This window comes from Arachis hypogaea, chromosome 8 (genome assembly GCF_003086295.3).
Source record: "Arachis hypogaea cultivar Tifrunner chromosome 8, arahy.Tifrunner.gnm2.J5K5, whole genome shotgun sequence".
NCBI classification, from domain to species: domain Eukaryota; kingdom Viridiplantae; phylum Streptophyta; class Magnoliopsida; order Fabales; family Fabaceae; genus Arachis; species Arachis hypogaea.
The window spans coordinates 47,802,532-47,823,905 of NC_092043.1; the positions used below are offsets into that span (position 1 = coordinate 47,802,532).

Below are 21,374 nucleotides of genomic sequence, written 5' to 3' on the forward strand. Positions count from 1 at the left end.
TTTCTACAATAATTCCAAAGTTGTTAACGGTGATATGAAGAAGAGCAGCATCTTTCTTAACCAATGCATAGTAAATCCAAAGCATTGCACTGGATAGTGCAACCACATATGGAATACAATAACAAATGTACTATCATTCTTAATTTTTTCATTAGACATGTTTAGTACGAAAAAATACATTATATATGAAAAAATACATTATATATTGCATTATATATTAATTGCACGAAAAATGTTCAATATGAAAATAAAAAATACATTATATATGGATATAACATCATGTGAACTATTAATTAAATTAAATTAATATACACAATTTATAATTTTGTATAGTATTTTTTATATACTCATTTTATTATATTATTTTTTGATAATTTAATGGTTGTATTTACTCCAACTTATTCTTTTCGTCTAATATTCCAGTGCGATTGTCTTTTGCCGCAATCGTTTACAATGCATCATATCCATGAAATACCTCATCGAGTTGTATTCACTGATTCGAGTTCTAATTACATGGATGTAAGCATCCAAAAATGAGGCAGTAAACTCTATCTTACCGAATGATGGTTGGATCTACTCACATATTATGACCAATCTAATATAATGTGGGTAAAATGAGTTTTCTTGGGAGGAGCTCGATTTTTTATTGAGGAATTATTTTCACAGAGTTTTGTAGGCCAAGTTCAAGTTCCATCCCCTCCATGCTTTCTACGTCTACCCGGAGATCTTTGAAGTGAAGCACATAATGAGATTGAATTCCCTCAATTTAAGTTTAGTTTTTCTAAATTCGTGTCAAACTCTGATATGCAATTTCAACGATTGGTAATATATTTAAATTTTCTTATTTTAAGTTTTTCGTTATTAAAATAATTTTATAACATATTGTGATTTTTTTTTCAAAAATTAACGACCTTTTTTTGCATCAATGCATTGTCATTGAAGGAAATAAGGTTCAGTTTAGTTTCTCGGTGTGGCAATTCTATACCTTGTCGTATTGCATGGATAGCGGATAATGAAGCTTATTTAACAAGATGATGGTCTGAATTTACACGAATTCTAAATGTCCAAACTTATGATGTTTCAGTTGGTTGTCGTTATGAGAATGACTATAATCTATACATGTCTAAGGACTAAAATAAATTAAATATTATTTAAGAAATTTAGTTCTAATATTGGTATTTAATTAAATTCATTTTACATTAATTTAAATTTAAATTGTTGCCTCAATTTATATATTACGACTATTTTTATTGGATATGTTATTTTTAAATATTTTTTTTGTGAATGAAATAGATTAAACAAAGAAAATCAAAACAAACAAAATAAGGAACTGCTTAAATAGAAGGACAGTCCCGTTTAAGACTACTCTTAAACTCCTCACAAGGTGAAAGAAGCTCCACATGCGAAAGTTGTAACTTCATCGCCATCTTTGCCATAGTATCTACCACCGTGTTTGCATCTCACATAATCAAACGAAAGTCAACGCGCCAATTCCAATGCATGATATCTCTTATTTTAAGCACCAATGGATCAATAAATCCAAAACCATCTTGAGTAACAAGATTAAATGCTTCCACACAATTCGTCTCGCAAATAACATCTCGTTGACCCACATCCCAAGCTAAGAGATATCCTCTCCAAATAGCAAACAATTCTCCTTAAAGAATACTATTACTCTCAATCATTCCCAAATACCCCCTTTGCCAGCTCCCATTACAATCTCTAATAACACAAGCAAAACCAACACTATCACACGAACCAAAATAACTAGCATCACAATTAATCTTAAAAATACCAATGAATGGGGAATTCCAAAAACCATTTAGAGTAGATGGAAGAGACATACATTGTAATTCAAAAATATTCCTAAACATCTTTTCTGAAGTTAATGCTAGACAAATCAACAATTTTAAGATTAGTATAATATAAGATTTCTTTTTTCTGATATTTAAGTTCTTTTTTTATATATATGTATCACATTTTTTCTCTTTTTGTATTTTAGATTAGTAATGTAATACTTAATAAAAGTGTACTTAAAACAAAAAAGAAAAAAAATTAGAATATCACTAAATAAAGGAAAAAGAAAATGTACGTGAAATAAAATAAAATGAAATATTAAAATTGCTCTATTAAAAAAATTGTATACAGTTTGCGTATGAATGAGCTGTGATAGGAGACTATATATGGATATCAAATATAAAAGCTTATTGCCCGCATTGTGAAATAATATATATATATATATATATATAATAAAAAATATTTAATATATGTGATTTAAATATTTTTATGTATAATTAATATATATGTATGTATAAATAAGGAAATATTTAGAATTATTTAACAAAATTAATATATACGTATACATAAATAAAGAAATTATTAGAATATAATAATTAGGGAACAAAATCAGGAAAATATGAAAGAGGATTAGAAAAAAATCAATGTAATTTATTAGGATATTATTCTATAACGAGCATACTCTTAGCATTCTTTTGATTTATATATTGGTAAAAACCTTGTAATCACATATGAAAAAATATGAGTGTTACCATGGTATAAAGAATTTAAGAAAGAAACGAAGAATTATTTAAAAAATATTATTTTTATTATTCGTATTTTTTCATCTGTGAATCCACGGTTCTTACCAATATATATACCAAAAGTACACTAAGAGTATGCTCGTTATGGAATAATATCATAATAAATTTATTGATTTTTTTCTAATCCTCTTTGATATTTTTTTGATTTTGTTCCCTAATTATGATATTCTAATACTCCCTCAAGGTGAGTAGTGGGATCACCAATATTCAGCTTGGTTAGAACGTAACTTTAGCAAGGGCTTGTCTTGGAATAATATTGTACGGATTCTTTGAAATGCTGAATTGCTGCTTTGTTGTCCCATTTCAACTGGCTTGGCAATTGTGGTGGAAACCAATATCAGTCATCAATTTTATTATCCACAATACTTCAATTATGTCTTTAACGATCCCTCGAAATTCTGTCTCTGACCCTTGAATTTAAATTAAATAATTCATATTAATTTCGTATCCTCCTGATAATTCATATAAAATAATTCATATTTTTTTTCTAAATTATCAGGAGGATACAAAATTAATATGAATTATTTAAATCAAATTCATGTCATTCGATAACAAAAAATAGTCAAAAAAATTTATACAAAAAAGAGTTCTTTCATATAAATAAATCTATACTAAATTGTTAGGTAAATGAGACGACGGAACAACGGATTTTATTAAATTCAAAAAACAAAAAATATGTTCTCCATTCTTTAACAAAGGATAATCATGTGACATATTTTAATTGTTAAGTTTTAATAATAATAATCAAAGTAACAATAAGAGAAAATTCTATTTCCTCTCCTGCGAGATGCTAAAATGACACTCTCATTTCCTCTATTTTATAAATGTATATTCCCCTTTCTTCTAACTTTTAAAAACCTTCTCTTTAATCCATTTTAAACTTTTTTGTGTTAACTAATGTTAACTTTATCCATTTTTTAAGAAAAAATTATTTTTTAAAAAAATATTCATTAGCAAAATTTTTTATCATTAAATTTTGTTTACCAAAATATTTTTTAATAAATTATTCTTTTATTGATTAAATTGTATTTTTAAAAAAATTTAATAATTATATTTTTTTTCTAAAATACCCTTAATAATTTTTTAATTTTTAAATTATAATTTTACTAAAATTTTCGTTAACAATTTTTTTATATTTTACTATTAATTTTTTGATATATATATATTATTTTAACATTAAATAAAAAGTTTTAGTAAAATTATTTTTCAATATCAATATATATTAATTATTATACATATTAATAGTGGTAAGATTTTTTATTTAATGTTAAAATAATATATATTGATATCAAAAAATTAATAGTAAATATAAAACTAATTGTTAACAAAAATTTTAGTAAAATCACAATTTATTAATTAAAAACTTATTGAAGGGTAAGTATCTTAAAAAGAATAATTTAATTATTAAATTTTTTGAAAATATTTTGGTAAAAAGATACAATTTAATCAATAAAAGAATAATTTATTAAAGGGTATTTTGGTAAGAAAAATTTAATGATAGAAAATAAAATTTTTGTTAATGGATATTTTTTCAAAAAATAATTTATTTTTTCTTAAAAACGGATAAAGTTAACATTAATTAACACAAAAAATTTTAAATGGATTAAAGAAGAGGTTTTTTAAAAGTTAGAAGGGAGGAGAATGTACATTTATAAAATAGAAGAGAGTGAAATGTCATTTTAGCATCTCGTAAGGGAGGGGAGTGAAATTTTCTCTAACAATAATAATAATTATAATTATAACATTAATAAAAATGATGATAATAATACTAATAATATTATTCGAGCCTTTTAGTTGTATACAAAAATCCTATAGTAACGAAGGAAACGATTCATCTTTTTTATTATAAACAAAAATCCTATACATTTTTGGTGTCCAACTACTACAGTCCATTTCATAACCACAATTATTGACCTTAAAATCTCCAAAAAGTCTCGGCAGTAAACAAAAAATCGTTACTGTGCTTAACGGACTAAGCCTTCACCAACTTAATCTAACAACCCAGTTGTCTAAAGTTTATTGGATGGTCAACCAAAAATCAGCCTTAGTCACCCTTAGTCACCAAATATAAATCCACTACAGAACTCACCCATTAATTAATATTTATGTATGTGTACGCAAACCGACCATTTACCAAATATATAAGAATAAAACGATGGCATGTACTCCACACTCCTCGTCTTTATCACTTTCCTCTGCAATCATGATGAGTAATTATTAGAAACTCACTCGCTATATATACTGTTTTGGTTATTATTTATTAGTAGTTATTACATACCATGATGAAGAGAGGCATAGCGAAATGGCGAAAACACTAATGTTGAAAACGAGGCAAATCCATCCAATGATAGCAAGACGCTTGGCTTTCTTAGATAGGTACAGAGTTGCCAATAGCATAGTTCCAAATTCCAAATCCAACATTCAGCAACACGAGAAGTTTGATCGTTGAAAACAGTATAACAATAATTTATTTAATTACAGAATAATCATAAATAAAAGAAAGTAAAAAAAGCTAACTAGAATGAAAAAAGTACACATACCCTAGCCTAAAAAACAGGAAGCTAGCAAGGTAAGCAGTTTCTACAACAATTCCAAAGCTGTTAACGGTGATATGAAGAAGAGCAGCATTTTTCTTAACCAATGCGTAGTAAATCCAAAGCATTGCACTTAACAGTGCAACCACATATGGAAGTGATTGAAATTCCTCGCTCGTTTTCTTCTTATATATTCGGTAAAAAGTTGGTCTGCGTGCATATACACAAGGTTAATTAATATATACTAGTGCATGTCCCGTGCGATGCACGGAAGTCTTGTGGTGGATTTATATTTTGGTGACTAAGGATGACTAAAGTTGACTTTTGGTTGACCATCTAATAAGCTTTAGACATTTGGGTTGTTGGATTAAGTTGGTGAAGGCTTAGTCCGTTAAGCACGGATTTTTGTTTACCGCTGGGGCTTTTTGGAGATTTCATGGTCAATAATTGTAGTTATGAAATGGACTGTAGTAGTTGGACACCAAAAATTTATAGAATTTTTGTATACAACTAAAAAGATGGATCGTTGGTCCCGTTATTGTAGAATTTTTGTATACAACTAAAAGGCTCGAATAATATTATTAGTATTATTATCATCACTTTTATTAATGTTATAATTATAATTATTATTATTGTTATTATGATTATTATTATTAAAACTTAACAATTAAAATATGTCACGTGATTATTTTTTCGTTAAAGAATAGATAACATATTTTTTATTTTTTGAATTTAATAAATTCCGTTGTTCCATCGTCTCATTTACCTAACAATTTAGTATAGATTTATTTATATGAAAGAACTCTTTTTTGTATAATTTTTTTTACTATTTTTTGTTATCGAATGACATGAATTTAAATTAAATAATTCATATTAATTTCGTATCCTCCTGATAATTCATATAAAATAATTCATATTTTTTCTAAATTATCAGGAGGATACGAAATTAATATGAATGATTTAAATTAAATTAATGTCATTCGATAACAAAAAATAGTCAAAAAAATTTATACAAAAAAGAGTTCTTTCATATAAATAAATCTATACTAAATTGTTAGGTAAATGAGACGACGGAACAACGGAATTTATTAAATTCAAAAAACAAAAAATATGTTCTCCATTCTTTAACAAAGAATAATCATGTGACACATTTTAATTGTTAAGTTTTAATAATAATAATCATAGTAACAATAAGAGAAAATTCTATTTCCTCTCCTACGAGATGCTAAAATGACACTCCCCTTTCCTCTATTTTATAAATGTACATTCCCCTCCCTTCTAACTTTTAAAAAATCTCCTCTTTAATCCATTTTAAACTTTTTTGTGTTAACTAATATTAACTTTATCTATTTTTTAAGAAAAAAAATATTTTTTAAAAAAATATCCATTAGCAAAATTTTTTATCATTAAATTTTGCTTACCAAAATATTCTTTAATAAATTATTCTTTTATTGATTAAATTGTATTTTTAAAAATATTAATAATTATATTATTTTTTTCTAAAATATCCTTAATAATTTTTTAATTTTTAAATTATAATTTTACTAAAATTTTCGTTAACAATTTTTTTATATTTTACTATTAATTTTTTGATATATATATATATATTATTTTAACATTAAATAAAAAATTTTAGTAAAATTATTTTTCAATATCAATATATATTAATTATTATACATATTAACAGTGGTAAGATTTTTTTATTTAATGTTAAAATAATATATATTGATATCAAAAAATTAATAGTAAATATAAAACTAATTGTTAACAAAAATTTTAGTAAAATCACAATTTATTAATTAAAAACTTATTGAAGGGTAAGTATCTTAAAAAGAATAATTTAATTATTAAATTTTTTGAAAATATTTTGGTAAAAAGATACAATTTAATCAATAAAAGAATAATTTATTAAAGGGTATTTTGGTAAGAAAAATTTAATGATAAAAAATAAAATTTTTGTTAATGGATATTTTTTCAAAAAATAATTTATTTTTTCTTAAAAAACGGATAAAGTTAACATTAATTAACACAAAAAAATTTAAATGGATTAAAGAAGAGGTTTTTTAAGAGTTAGAAGGGAGGAGAATGTACATTTATAAAATAGAAGAGAGTGAAGTGTCATTTTAGTTTCTCATAAGGAAGAGGAGTGAAATTTTCTCTAACAATAATAATAATTATAATTATAACATTAATAAAAATGATGATAATAATACTAATAATATTATTCGAGCCTTTTAGTTGTATACAAAATCCTATAGTAACAAAGGAAACGATTCATCTTTTTTATTGTAAACAAAAATCCTATAAATTTTTGGTGTCTAACTACTACAGTCCATTTCATAACCACAATTATTGACCTTAAAATCTCCAAAAAGTCCCGGCGGTAAACCAAAAATCGTTACCGTACTTAACGGACTAAGCCTTCACCAACTTAATCTAACAACCCAGATGTCTAAAGTTTATTGGATGGTCAACCAAAAGTCAGCCTTAGTCACCCTTAGTCACCAAATATAAATCCACTACAGAACTCACCATTAATTAATACTCATGTATGTGTACGCAAACCGACCATTTATCAAATATATAAGAAGAAAACGATGGCATGTACTCCACACTCCTAGTCTTTATCACTTTCCTCTGCAATCATGATGAGTAATTATTAGAAACTCACTCGCTATATATACTGTTTTGGTTATTATTTATTAGTAGTTATTACATACCATGATGAAGAGATGCATAGCGAAAAGCTGAAAATACTAATGTTGAAAACGAGGCAAATCCATCCGATGATAGCAAGACGCTTGGCTCCCTTAGATAGGTACAAAGTTGCCAATAGCATAGTTCCAACTTCCAAATCCAACATTCAGCAACACAAGAAGTTTGATCGTTGAAAATAGTATAACAATAATTTATTTAATTACAGAATAATCATAAATAAAAGAAAGTAAAGAAAGCTAGCTAGAATGAAAAAAGTACACATACCATAGTCTTCTTTGGAGCAAAAAACAGGAAGATAGCAAGGTACGCAGTTTCTACAACAATTCCAAAACTGTTAACGATGATATGAAGAAGAGCAACATCTTTCTTAACCAATGCGTAGTAAATCCAAAACATTGCACTGAACAGTGCAACCACATATGAAAGTGATTGAAATTCCTCGCTCATTTTCTTCTTATATATTTGGTAAAAAGTTGGTCTGCGTGCATATACACTAATATATACTAGTGCATGTTCCGTCCGATGCACGAAAAAGTTAAACCAAACTTTTTTTATCAGTTAATATATATATATCATACTAAAATTATAATAACACATGTACTATCATTCTTAACTTTTTCATTAGACATGTTCAGTACGAAAAAATACATTATATAATGCATTATATATTAATTGCACGAAAAATGCTCAGTATGAAAATAAAAAAAATACATTATATATGGATATAACATAATGTGAACTATTAATTAAATTAAATTAATATACATAATTTATAATTTTGTATAGTATTTTTTATATATTCATTTTGTTATATTATTTTTTTGATAATTTAATGGTTGTTCTTACTCCAACTTATTCTTTTCGTCTAATGTTCTAGTGCGATTGTCTTTTGCCGTAATCGTTTACAATGCATCACATCCATGAAATACCTCATCAAGTTGTATTCACTGATTCGAGTTCTAATTACATGGATGTAAGCATCCAAAAAAGAGGCAGTAAACTCTATTTTTTCGAAGGATGGTTGGATCTACTCACATATTATGACCAACCTAATATAATGTGGCTAAAATTAGTTTTCTTAGGAGGAGCTCTATTTTCTATTGATGAATTGTTTTCACATAGTTTTGTAGGCCAAGTTCAAGTTTCATCCCCTCCATGCTTTCTACGTCTGCCGAAGATCTTTGAAGTGGAGTACATAATGAGATTGAATTCCCTCCATTTAAGTTTAGTTTTTCTAAATTCGTGTCAAACTCAGATATACAATTTCAACAATTGGTAACATATTTAAATTTTCTTAATTTAAGTTTTTCGTGACTAAGAAAATATTATTTTTATTATTCAAAGAGTTTAGGAAAGAAACGAAGAATTATTAAAAAAATATTATTTTTATTATTCATATTTTTTCTTACTAATATATAGACCAAGAGTACGCTCATTATGGAATAATATCCTAATAAATTACATTAATTTTTTTTAATCCTCTTTGATATTTTCCTGATTTTGTTTCCTAATTATGATATTCTAATAGAAATTACTGTAATTTATGAAGATTACACATAATTTTTTTTTCTTTCAAATGAATTTACTCTAATTATGTTACAATTAGCTCATGAATGATGTATAATTATATCAAATCAATATTCAATGTATTATTAAAATAATTATCAATTATCAATATTTTTATTCATTCTAATTATATTAATTGATATAGTTCTAATTCTCATTCATGTGCAATAATTTTATTAGTAGATAGTTGTATTCACAATAATTCATGCTATAATTCTCACCCATTCTAATAATGGTTCGTTGATTATATAGTTCTTTATCTTCTGCTTTACTTAGTGAATAATAATAATAATAATAATAATAATAATAATAATAATAATAATAATAATAATAATAATAATAATAATAATAATAATAATAATAATAATATTGTATGAACACAACATTAATTAGTTAACAAATTGAATTTTAATTATTATGTTTTATTTTCTACTCATATTTTTATTGATTAGTTATTTTATTTTTTATATTTATAGTAAATATTAAATGTAAAAAAGAAAAAAATCATACTGATTGTTATCTATTTTATTTATTTAGATTTATAATTAAATTTGATATAATTGTAGCAAGTATCTATAATTAATAGTAACATGATACTATAACTTTAAGTTATATAATATAATAAAAAAGAACGTAGCAATTTATATTTGCTTCCTATGTAGCAATAATAATATATATATTTATATATCTCTTCTTTTAGCTCTTTTCTAAAAATATTGCCACATAATTAATATAGCGCGTATCTTGTTTACAGTATAAACACGTGTTGCATACATCTGTCTTATACATGCAAAATTATCTCGTTTACAGTGTAAACGAGATAAGAGAGAGGTATTTATTTCGGTAAATATTTTTTAAATTATTTATTTTGATAATTATTACATTTATTTAATTTATAAAAATAAAAAATTCCAATAATTCATGCTATAATTCTCACTCATTCTAATCATGGTTCGTTAATTATATAGTTCTTTATCTTCTACTTTAATTAGTGGATAATAATAATAATAATAATAATAATAATAATAATAATAATAATAATAATAATAATAATAATAATATATGGACACAAAATTAATTAGTTAATACATTAAATTTTAATTATTATGTTTTATTTTTTACTCCTATTTTTTTCATTAGTTATTTTATTTTTTATATTTATAATAAATATTGAATATAAAAAAGAAAAAATAATATTGATTGTTATCTATTTTATTTATTTAGAGTCATAATTAAATTTGATATAATTGTAGTAAATATCTATAATTAATAATAACATGATACTATAACTTTAAGTTGTATAATATAATAAAAAAGAACGTAGTAATTTATATCTGCTTCTTGTAGAGCAATAATATTATATACATTTATATATCTCTTCTTTTAGTTCTTTTCCAAAAATAATGGCACATAATTAATGTAGATAACATATATACTGAGCAAGTATCTTCATTGAATTAATCATAAAGGTTAATAAAAGATAAGGACATAATTTTTACTAAATTATAGCAAGTATCTCCATTAAAAATATTGGCTAATTATTACCGTGTACAATGAGAGAGAGTGTGTATATATATATATATATAAGGAGTAATAATGTAACAATTATTTAGTTCTTTTTCTATTTATTATTTTTCATACCTAATGGCCTACTATTCTATCAACAGTATTACTTATGGTAGATTATGTAATGAAAAAATTTAGAAAATAAAGGAAAGAATAATAGGGGTAGCAATAGGGCCAGTAGGGGCGAGTTTTTGCTCTACCCGACCCGTCCCGCCATACAATAACCCGCGTAGAACCCGCTCCACTTTTATCCGTGGGTAGTAAGGGTGTGTTTGGCAAACTCGTTTGAGAAGAAAAAGCACGTTTAAACTCCTTGAAAGCTTCACATTTTTGTTTGGCTAATTTTTAGTTTGGCAAACACAGAAGTGATTTTGTATTTAAAACCACGTTTACCAGAAGCAACAATTTCTAGCTTCTGCGTTTTACCAACGGGCTTTTAGCCATTTACCCTTAACATCTATTTTTTCTTTACCAATTTTATCCTATAGACATGTTATTGTATTATTTATGAAATTCTTATTAGATGAATGGGCCTTCTTTTTTTATTATTTATCTTTATATAAGCTCTTTTTTTTATTATTTATTATTTTTATTTTTTGTTACATTTTTATTTGACATTATACATTTTTATAATTATAATTTTTGTATATTATATTTATTATTATCTTTTTATAATATGATTTATTGATTCCATTAGGTAAAGTAAATTAAACAAAAAATTAACCATAAATAATAATAATAATAATAATAATAATAATAATAATAATAATAATAGTAAAAAATTATAAGGTACTAAAAAAGAGTACTAAGAGAACTAAAAATATACTATATAAAATACATTATCAAGAACTTTTAGATTTGTTTCCATCACTGTCAAGATAAATATTTAATTTTATTATTTTTAATATTCTTTTTTATAATTATAATTCTGATATATATAGTTTTTTGTTGTAATTTTTTTATAATATAGATTATGATCCGATTAAAAAAGACAATTAAATAAAAAATTAATCATAGGTATTAATAAAATCATACACGTTAGATTCTAAAATAATATTGAGAATAAAATTATTAAGAGTATTAAACCAACAAGAGGATGTAAAAAAAATACTAAATTAACATTTTTACGTTAATACTTAAAATTTTTAAAAAATATAACAGATTAAATACTCTTATATATATAGTCAAAAAAAAAACTCAATATATATAATTTTATTTTGCTAATGTTTATATATTACTTTAATTTAGTAAGTAAATATTAACTTTATTTAAAAATAAATTAATAAGATCTATTCAAATATTTAAAGTAAAATAATAGAATATTATAAAAAATTATTATAATTGATGTCTCTTTTATTAATTTTTAATCTAAAAGTGATTTTGAATAGTATAATCCAAACAACATTTATTTTACTATAATCAATTTTGATATAAAAATTGCCAAACATAAATCACGTTAACACAAACTTACTTTTCATCAAAATCAAGTTTACAAAATCAATTATATGCAAACTCTCGTTTGCAAACTGAAATCCAAACACACACTAAAACGTTGAACCCTAACCCGCCCCGCCCCTACCCGCCTCTATAATTATTAAAATCTAATAAATAAAATTAAATTTCAAAATTTATATAATCATCGTCACATACATAACATAAATTAAAATAAAAATTTAAATATGTGATACAATATTATTAATCATTTACCAATTATTTTACATATATTATACATATTATATATTAAATTATATATATTATATATATAGCGGGGCGGGTATTACCTAAAACCGACCCTGTCCCGCCCCACCCAAGAACCCGCCCTGCTAAAAACCCGCCCCGGTGCGGGTAGGGGTGGGGTGGGTACCCGCGGGTTCGGGTGGTATTGTCATCCCTAAAGAGTAACGAGTAAAGAAGATCTGCGAGTGCTGTTGCAAGATCACGAACACTTGGAAGATAACTGCACGATGAATGTGGTATATAGAGAATTTTTTGAGAGCTTATAATGAAAAGGTAATAACGAAATCTTTTAATTAAATTTATTAATTTATTAAAATTTAGTACTGTCAATTTAAAAGATTGACAAATTCTAGGTGCTAATCGCTAATGCATTATTATTGTACATTTATAACTTGAGAATATTAGAATTATCATAAAAATTCATATTATTTTATTCTTTTGATAAACAATTTTATAATTACATTAATCATATAATTTTGTATACTAATATTGATATAATATTGTTTTAAGTATATATTTTGCTGGCATCAAAGGATAGTGTTGAGTTGTTATTTAGTGGGTTTAAATTATTTATTGTTTATTGGAGAATTTTCTGCATTAGAATTCTCTAATAATTTGTTATACATTTTCAGCTGATTTTGATATGTTCTTACATATATAACAATTTGTTGGTGGATTTAGGTATTATTAGATTATTTATGGTCACATTTAGTATATATGTTTAATTTATTGAAAAAAGTAGATTACTAAAACCGGTTAATAACTATTTTAGAGATAATACAATTAACACTAAATTAAGAAAAAACAAACAAATGCATAACTCATTACTTTTTTATTAGTCAAATTATTATAATTCAAATTAATTTTAACAAAACAACTTAAAATATCATTTTAATTTTATCACGTGCATGATACGGATAATTACACTTGTTAAAATAAAAATAAAGTTTTAATTTAATTTACACAAAAAGGTAAAGTTCGAATTAATTAATTGAAATAGAGATATTTTGAGTATAAAATGTTATTAAAATTTCAGTTTTTGTCTCAAAAAAATTTAGTTTTTTGTGTCTCCACTTTTTTAAATACTAAAATACTGAAATTTTGGTGATTAAAATTAAAATTTTAATACTAATTTATGAACCAAAAAACATAGTATTAAATTTTAGTCTCCCAATTTCGATCCAATATCTCAAAACAAACGCTACCAAAAAATATCAGCTAGCAATCCTATGTAATATTCATGAAAATTTTAATTGTATAATATTATAAAAATAGATTTATTTGACTATTATAAATGTAATTTTGTTGATGTCCTATTTTTTTAGTTTATCGGCAAAATACGTGAAATAATAAATATAAATAAATGAATGAAATAATTAATTTTTTGTATCAATAAAATATTTTTAAAATCCAAAATATATCAAAGTTTAAAATGATAAAACATAAATATATATTTTATTATTATATAAAACGTATCTATCAATTTACTTTTTTAATTATTAAATATATATAAAAGTAATAAAAATAAAATTGGTTAAAATGAATGTTGTTTAAAATTTAATTAAAAATCATTGTGTTTTTTCTAAAGATAGTAGGTTATATTTTATTAATTAGTGAAAAATAAAATATAAGAGTATCCAAAACAGGATAGCATAGCAAAAAGTAGAGATTTCTCAAAAAGTATATTGATGTCTGATGATATACATTTAACAATGTATAGTCAAATTAAGGATAAGCGAGAAGAAAGAAAATAATAAGGTGAATTGAGTGAATCTAAGAATTGTCTTCATGGGGACGGCAAACTAGAAGGAAAATTTTTTAGATTTCACGAAACAACTTGATGGAGTTTGCAAGAATAACAGATGACATCGAAGTGCTTTCCAGCAGTGCTAGCAAATGATGACAAATAATTGAGGATTTTGGTAAGCATTTTTCAACAAATTAATCATCTCCTTTGTTGCAATCGACCATTAATCCATAAATCATTAAAGTTTTGCGAGAAAAGACGGTCTCTAAGAGAACTTTGAGATAATACTTCTTTACTTGTAGAGTAATAGAGCAAACAGTGAATGATCATTTTTGTTACTTCCTGATAACATGGGCATGTTGGTGATGTAGATGGATAACGATAGTAGATATGAGTAAGGACCGGAAGACGGCCATGTAAAGTTTTCCGAATAAAGATTTTAACTTTGTGGGATAAGTTCAGTTTTCATAGTTCAATCCATGGCTTCTTCTGCTGCATATGATTAGGGCAGAGTTCAAGAGGCGAGTAATGAAATAAGTTACCAATTTTGTAACCTGAAACAGTATTATACTGTTTAGAATTGTTCAAATCCCATTGCAATTTATCACAATTCCCATAAATTTTAACTGCAAGAATCCTATCAGAAACATCTTAGGAAAATAATTTCCGAATGAGACTCTGGTTCCAAATCCTGTTTTCAGTAATTAAATCTATCACTTGTGGAGTAATATTGGAAATAATCTGACTGTTTGGTACTACCGAGATTATTAGAGGATATGTAGGAGGTAGTCACAAATCCTCAAAGATTCGGATATTTTCTCTAGTACCCACCGCTAGGGGTGGCAAAACGGGTTGAACACGTCGAGCCAACCCTCTAAACCTGCTAAAAAGGCTGGTCGGGCTAGAATTTGGAGCCCGCCAAATTAAAAAAAAATCTGCCAAATTGGTGGGTTTTGGCGGGCGGGACGGGCCGGTTTGTCGGGCCGAATATTTTTATTTTTCTTTCTTTTTATTAAATAAAAGAGTGATTACTATTATAAAATTAATAATTATAGAATTTTCAAATATTTTTTGTTTTTGTTTTTATTCTTCTTTTAGTTATTAACTTTATTTATTTTATTTTATAATTTCGTATATTTGTTCAAATTATGTGACTTATTTTTTAAAATAAAGATGATTCTATTGACAAATATGATTTTGAACAATTTTATTGAAGTTAAAAATTTAAAAAAAGATAGTAAAAAAAATTATATTATAATTTAACTATTTTTTATTTGCATTTGATTTTTCAATTATTATTTTTTAGTTAATTTTAATGAATTTTATTTTATATAAAAAAAGTCAAGCGGATTAACTCGCCGACTCGCCAATCCGTCTTAAAGTGAAGCGGGTTGGCCTTTTAAACCCATCTTAGTTGGCAAAGCGAGCCGGCCCTCTTCGTTTATGGGGTGGGCCAGCTCGCTTTGCCACCCTTACCCACTGTCCAATTAAGACTTTTTTTCAACTATCTTTCGGCCTTCCAATATGCTCTTCCATTCCTAAGAAGGTAAGACTTCAGTTTCTGCAGTTATAGCGTTACCATTTTTAAAGTACCTTTTTTTCAGGATTTTGGATAATAGAGAAGTTGGCAGTGTTACTAGTCGCCCATACTGTTTGCCTAAGAGCGCCAAATTCTAAATTATAAGGTCTTTAAATCCAAGATCTCCTTCTCTTCTTGGACGAGTCATAATGTCTCAATTAATCCAAATTATCCGACTTTCAGAATTTTTTTGCCCCCACCAAAATTGAGACAGTATAGAGTGGATTTTCAAAATTAAACCATAAAGCAATCTAAAGCAAAATAATGTATAGATAAGCATATCTTTACCCAAAACCTTAAGAAATACCTCTTAACCTCTTGAAAATAAGAGATTGTGTTTTCATCTTTAGATTCTCTTTTACACCCTTTTTTTGATCATACTAAACGAAGTCTTTTGAGATCTAAAGATCGTAAAAAACAAGCCCAAATATTTGTCTTAACTCCCAATGTAATTAATATTTAAAAATTTAGCTAATTGTGTATAAGTAGTAGAGGGAGTGTTGTGGCTAAAAAATTACAATAAATTTATTAAAAATGATTGTGTTTAAGTTCTTAAAATAATAAAAAAATATTTTTAATGAATTATTAATAATGTATAAATTATTTAGATAGATAATAGGTGAAATTTTTTTATATCTTGTAACAAAAATTTCAAATAAATTACATCTCATTATTTTCGTGTGTGTATAAAAAGAAAATTAGAAGGTTGAAAACCAATTTTTTTTCATTTAAAAAAAAAAACAGAAGTGTGGAGGGTTGCCCAGCCCACAAACATAATATTTGTTTTAAAAACATAATTTTGAAGAGCCCAACCCGGTAAGAGAGAAGCCCAATGATGAGTGAAGAGTAAAGAGTAAACGACAGAGCAGCAACCGAAACAAAAAGAGTAGTGACTACAAAACCCTAATAAGTGCCGCTCTTTGTTTTTGTGTTAGTTACTGTCAGTGTTTAGTGTTGGATCTGAGACTGACGAAGCGTCATTTCTTTCTTGCTGCTTCGGAATAACGCTCGTAAGATTCATTTCTTCTTCTCTCTGTTCTCTCTTTTTCTTTTTTCTGTTTGTTATTATCTTTTTGAGTTTTCGTGTTTTTTGGTTGAATTGAACTAACAGGTTCACCGTCTTCATCGAAGCGAAGCCATGGCGTTGGTGAGTTGTTCATTTCTTCTTATAATGTTCATCACTTGCTGATTAATTTGGTTTTAATTTCGGTCTTTTATTAGGCTTTAAGGTTAGAGTGTGTTTCCTTGGGGGTTAAAATATGAAAATTTACATATAATTTCATTTATGTTTTGTGCACAATTATTCAACTTATAGCATTCCTAGTTGATCAATAATTAATTGATGTAATAAAGGACAAAAAGTTGAGATGCTAGATGGTGTCAACAATAGTTGATGCATAATGAAACAGGGGAAGCTAAAAAAGACCAAGAACAAGTTTTACTGGCCTTCAGATTGATTAACATAGGTGGCAAGTAGTAGAAAGTAGAAACCGATGTTGCAAATATGAAAAGTAAATCTGCTATATTTATGAATATAATTGTCTTATATTATTAAAATATGTATTACATTATTTTTAATATGTGGGATTTAATTTTATATTCTTGTTAATCTGATCCATAAGTCATGTTCCCTCTGTCTAATTCATAGTGCAGATTCTGCATGCAGGTAAAACAAACAAAAATGCTTACAAGGCACTCATTGCAGCTGAGTATGTTGGTGTGCAAGTTGAGTTGGCCCCCAATTTTGAGATGGGTGTCTCTAACAAAACTCCAGAGTTTCTCAAGATGAATCCGATTGGCAAGGTATTGTGTTTTTTGAGTTATGAGAGGCTCCTGCTATGATTTGGTGTTTGTACTTACTTTCTGTAGTATTCCTCCAGGTTCCGGTGTTAGAGACACCAAAGGGCCCTGTATTTGAGAGCAATGCAATTGCTCGTTATGGTAAGATCATACATACAATATTGATTTACATATGATTCCCAATGCCATGGTTGATTAAGATGTTTTAAGTTTTTTCAATGCTTTTTCTGCAGTTGCTCGTTTAAAGGGGGACAACAGTTTATATGGTTCCTCGCCTATTGATTATGTAAGAGTTTTCTTTCCCCCTGAAAATCCTTCTATTATGTATGCAACCATTACCACATGCGACTAACATTGCTTTATTATGTTTGTAATGCTCTGATATTTCAGGGCCACATCGAGCAATGGATTGATTTTTCATCAATGGAGATTGATGCTAATATTAGTAGGTGGTTCTACCCGAGATTGGGATTTCTTCCTTACCTTCCTCCAGTAAGTTTTGTACAAAAGACCTTTATTAACGCTCGTTTTTGTGAAATTTTGCATCTTTTTTATGTGCAATCGGTCATGGTTATTGTCAATTGCTTACACACTAGGGACAAAGTGGTTAATGTTTACCAGCCACCAGCCACCATGAAACAACAATAAAATGATGGTAACAATAATTAAGGGTACTGCAAATGTTTGTGTAGTTTTTTCTTTTTTGTCCTTTATATGTGTATCATGTTATGAATGATGATTATATATATTTAGATCATAAAGTCAAAACGATTGTATTATGTTCATGACATTTGTCTTTATTTTATTTTATTTTATTTTATCTTTTATATTATATTGTCAATTATGCATCGTTTTACCTTCCTCTTTATTCTAAATGAAGGTTGAGGAGGCCGCAATTTCTGGACTGAAGAGAGCTTTGGGTGCTTTGAACACTCACCTTACTTCCAATACTTACCTAGTTGGGCATTCAGTGACCCTAGCTGACATCATAACAACATGCAATTTGTATTTGGGTTTCAGTCATATCTTGGTTAAGAGTTTCACTTCAGAGTTTCCTCATGTTGAGAGATACTTTTGGACCATGGTTAATCAGCCAAACTTTCGAAAGATACTAGGTGAAGTCAAGCAGACTGAAGCTGTTCCACCTGTTCCATCTGCAAAGAAGCCTTCCCAGCCAAAAGAATCTAAGCCCAAGGCGAAGAACGAGCCAAAGAAAGAAGCAAAGAAAGAGCCAGAGAAACCCAAAGTAGAGGAGGAGGAGGAGGAAGAGGCTCCCAAGCCCAAAGCCAAGAATCCCCTTGATCTTCTTCCTTCAAGTAAGATGATACTAGATGAGTGGAAAAGGCTGTACTCCAACACCAAAACCAATTTCCGCGAGGTTGCAATAAAAGGTATTGTTATTTTATCCTTTGTTTTTTATAGAGTTAGGCGGTTAGCATCTATATGGTGTAAAGTATGTTTTTTTTTTTAACAAAGACTTCTCAAACATTTTATTGAAGTCCTTTCTTTTTGATTGGGAGGATTGTTTTTCTTTGACTACATTGTGTTATTTAATTGATGTCTACATTTTTATATCCCTTGCAATGCCAAGATGTTTTTAAATTTGTTTCATCAAATCTTGTAGGATTTTGGGACATGTATGATCCAGAGGGATACTCTTTGTGGTTCTGTGATTACAAATACCAAGAGGAGAACACTGTTACCTTTGTGACAATGAACAAGGTTGGTGGTTTTCTTCAGCGGATGGATTTAGCTCGAAAGTATGCATTTGGAAAAATGCTTGTAATTGGATCACAACCACCCTTCAAGGTGAAGGGGTTGTGGCTTTTCCGTGGGCCGGAAATTCCGAAGTTTGTGCTTGATGAATGCTATGATATGGAGCTTTATGAATGGACTAAGGTTGACATATCTGATGAAAATCAGAAGGAGCGGGTCAATCAGATGATTGAAGATGCCGAACCGTTCGAGGGAGAGCCTCTTTTGGATGCTAAGTGCTTTAAGTGAACTTGTGATTTGTTTATCTTTGTTTTTGGTAGAGTTTGGTGTTTATTAATAGGACTCAAATTTGAGCAACTTAAAGTGTTTTATCTTTTTACCTGAATTTTGACTATAACAAGACTAGTACAAGTGCTATATTTTGAATGGTTATAAGCATTTATAAAATTTCCTTAGATTCAATTTTTTAGTTTTTCGTCATGAATTGGGTATTAGATTCAGATTGATTGTAACTGGGGAGAAGTTTTATAGAAATATCGTAGTTTTATACCAAATTAAACTAACCTTTTATATTTTGTATTTCCTTGGTCTGAAACCTTTTTCAAATTTTCTAAGTTGTTATTTGTTTTCGTTATTTCTAATTTTCTAAGTTGTAATCTATTTTTTTTATGCGAAAGTGCAATGAGTAACAGTGGAAATTTGAGTGAAAAATCAATTTAGTATACAAATGGTTTATTTGAAGAAAAATATGGTTATTTTAGTTCGTTCAACTTTTGTAAATAAAAAAAATTATTTTAAAAAATTTAAACCTTTAATAATAATATAATAACAATGGATAAGAAAATAATTTTTTTTCTTCAATAATTCCAGAATTAACTTATTACTTCCATTTACACCATCCATGACATCTTTTATCTCTTCCTTGATTCTGTGAATGTTTATTTTGCACTCTTTTTCCAATGTTATATGCTTTCTTTTCTAGCAATTTAGTTTTATTTATTTTACTTTTAATTTTCTTTTTCAGTCCCTCTATTTTCTTATAATTTTCTTATGCCTAGATCATTATGCCTCTAAAAATTCATTCACACTATTTGAGAATTGTCATCTTGTCTAATCCATTGATATAAATTCAATTCAAAACATACAAAAATAGCAAGCAAAAAATGTGAATAAAGAGATTTAATTTCATAAAAAGAATGTTGAATTTATCAAATTTTTAATATTATGCAACACCTATTTGGTTAAAAATGAAGTTTGCATGGTTCAACAAAACACTTATAAAATTGTCTAGCTGGCATGATTAAGAGCCTACTTAATTAATGAGAAATTCTTTTTATGGGGGAAGTTTTTTTCTTCCTCCACTCTCTTCCTCTATGGCTCTATCTTTCTTTTATTCAAATTTAATAGTCAATTTCTCATTAATGATGCGGAATAGGTTCCAACTAACTAGCTTATATTATCACTATCTATGATTGGAAATATCTTTTTTTTTTTAATTTCTAATACAAATACTATAAGTCTATAACACGCATATGAGTTAGGTCATTTCAACCACATGCTAAACCTTACCTAACAAGATTTGTGAACTTTTTTTTATCATGCATACTTATTAATTGGTGTTAGATTTCGGAGTTAATATGTATTTCAGTTCCTAAAAAAAAATAATAAATAAAATTTCATAGATTAGTTAACATGATTTACTGACCCTATAATTGTTAGTTACAAGTTTAATCACCCGTGCTATGCACGTGATAAAATTGAAATTATAATTTTAAATTATTTTGTTAAAATTAATTTAAATTATAATAATT

The 21,374-nt window shown here is 26.6% G+C and overlaps 1 protein-coding gene across 1 annotated transcript; it reads left to right on the forward strand.

Annotated features, from left to right (window-relative positions):
- The first annotated feature begins 16,862 nt into the window (after window positions 1–16,862).
- Window positions 16,863–20,025, forward strand: LOC112707950 (elongation factor 1-gamma). Its single transcript, XM_025760004.3, has 8 exons — window positions 16,863–17,057; window positions 17,159–17,194; window positions 17,701–17,850; window positions 17,928–17,988; window positions 18,081–18,133; window positions 18,238–18,339; window positions 18,728–19,238; window positions 19,472–20,025. The coding sequence occupies exons 2-8, from the start codon at window positions 17,186–17,188 to the stop codon at window positions 19,849–19,851; spliced, it is 1,266 nt and encodes a 421-aa protein (XP_025615789.1). The 5' UTR covers window positions 16,863–17,057; window positions 17,159–17,185; the 3' UTR covers window positions 19,852–20,025.
- The last annotated feature ends 1,349 nt before the right edge of the window (window positions 20,026–21,374 follow it).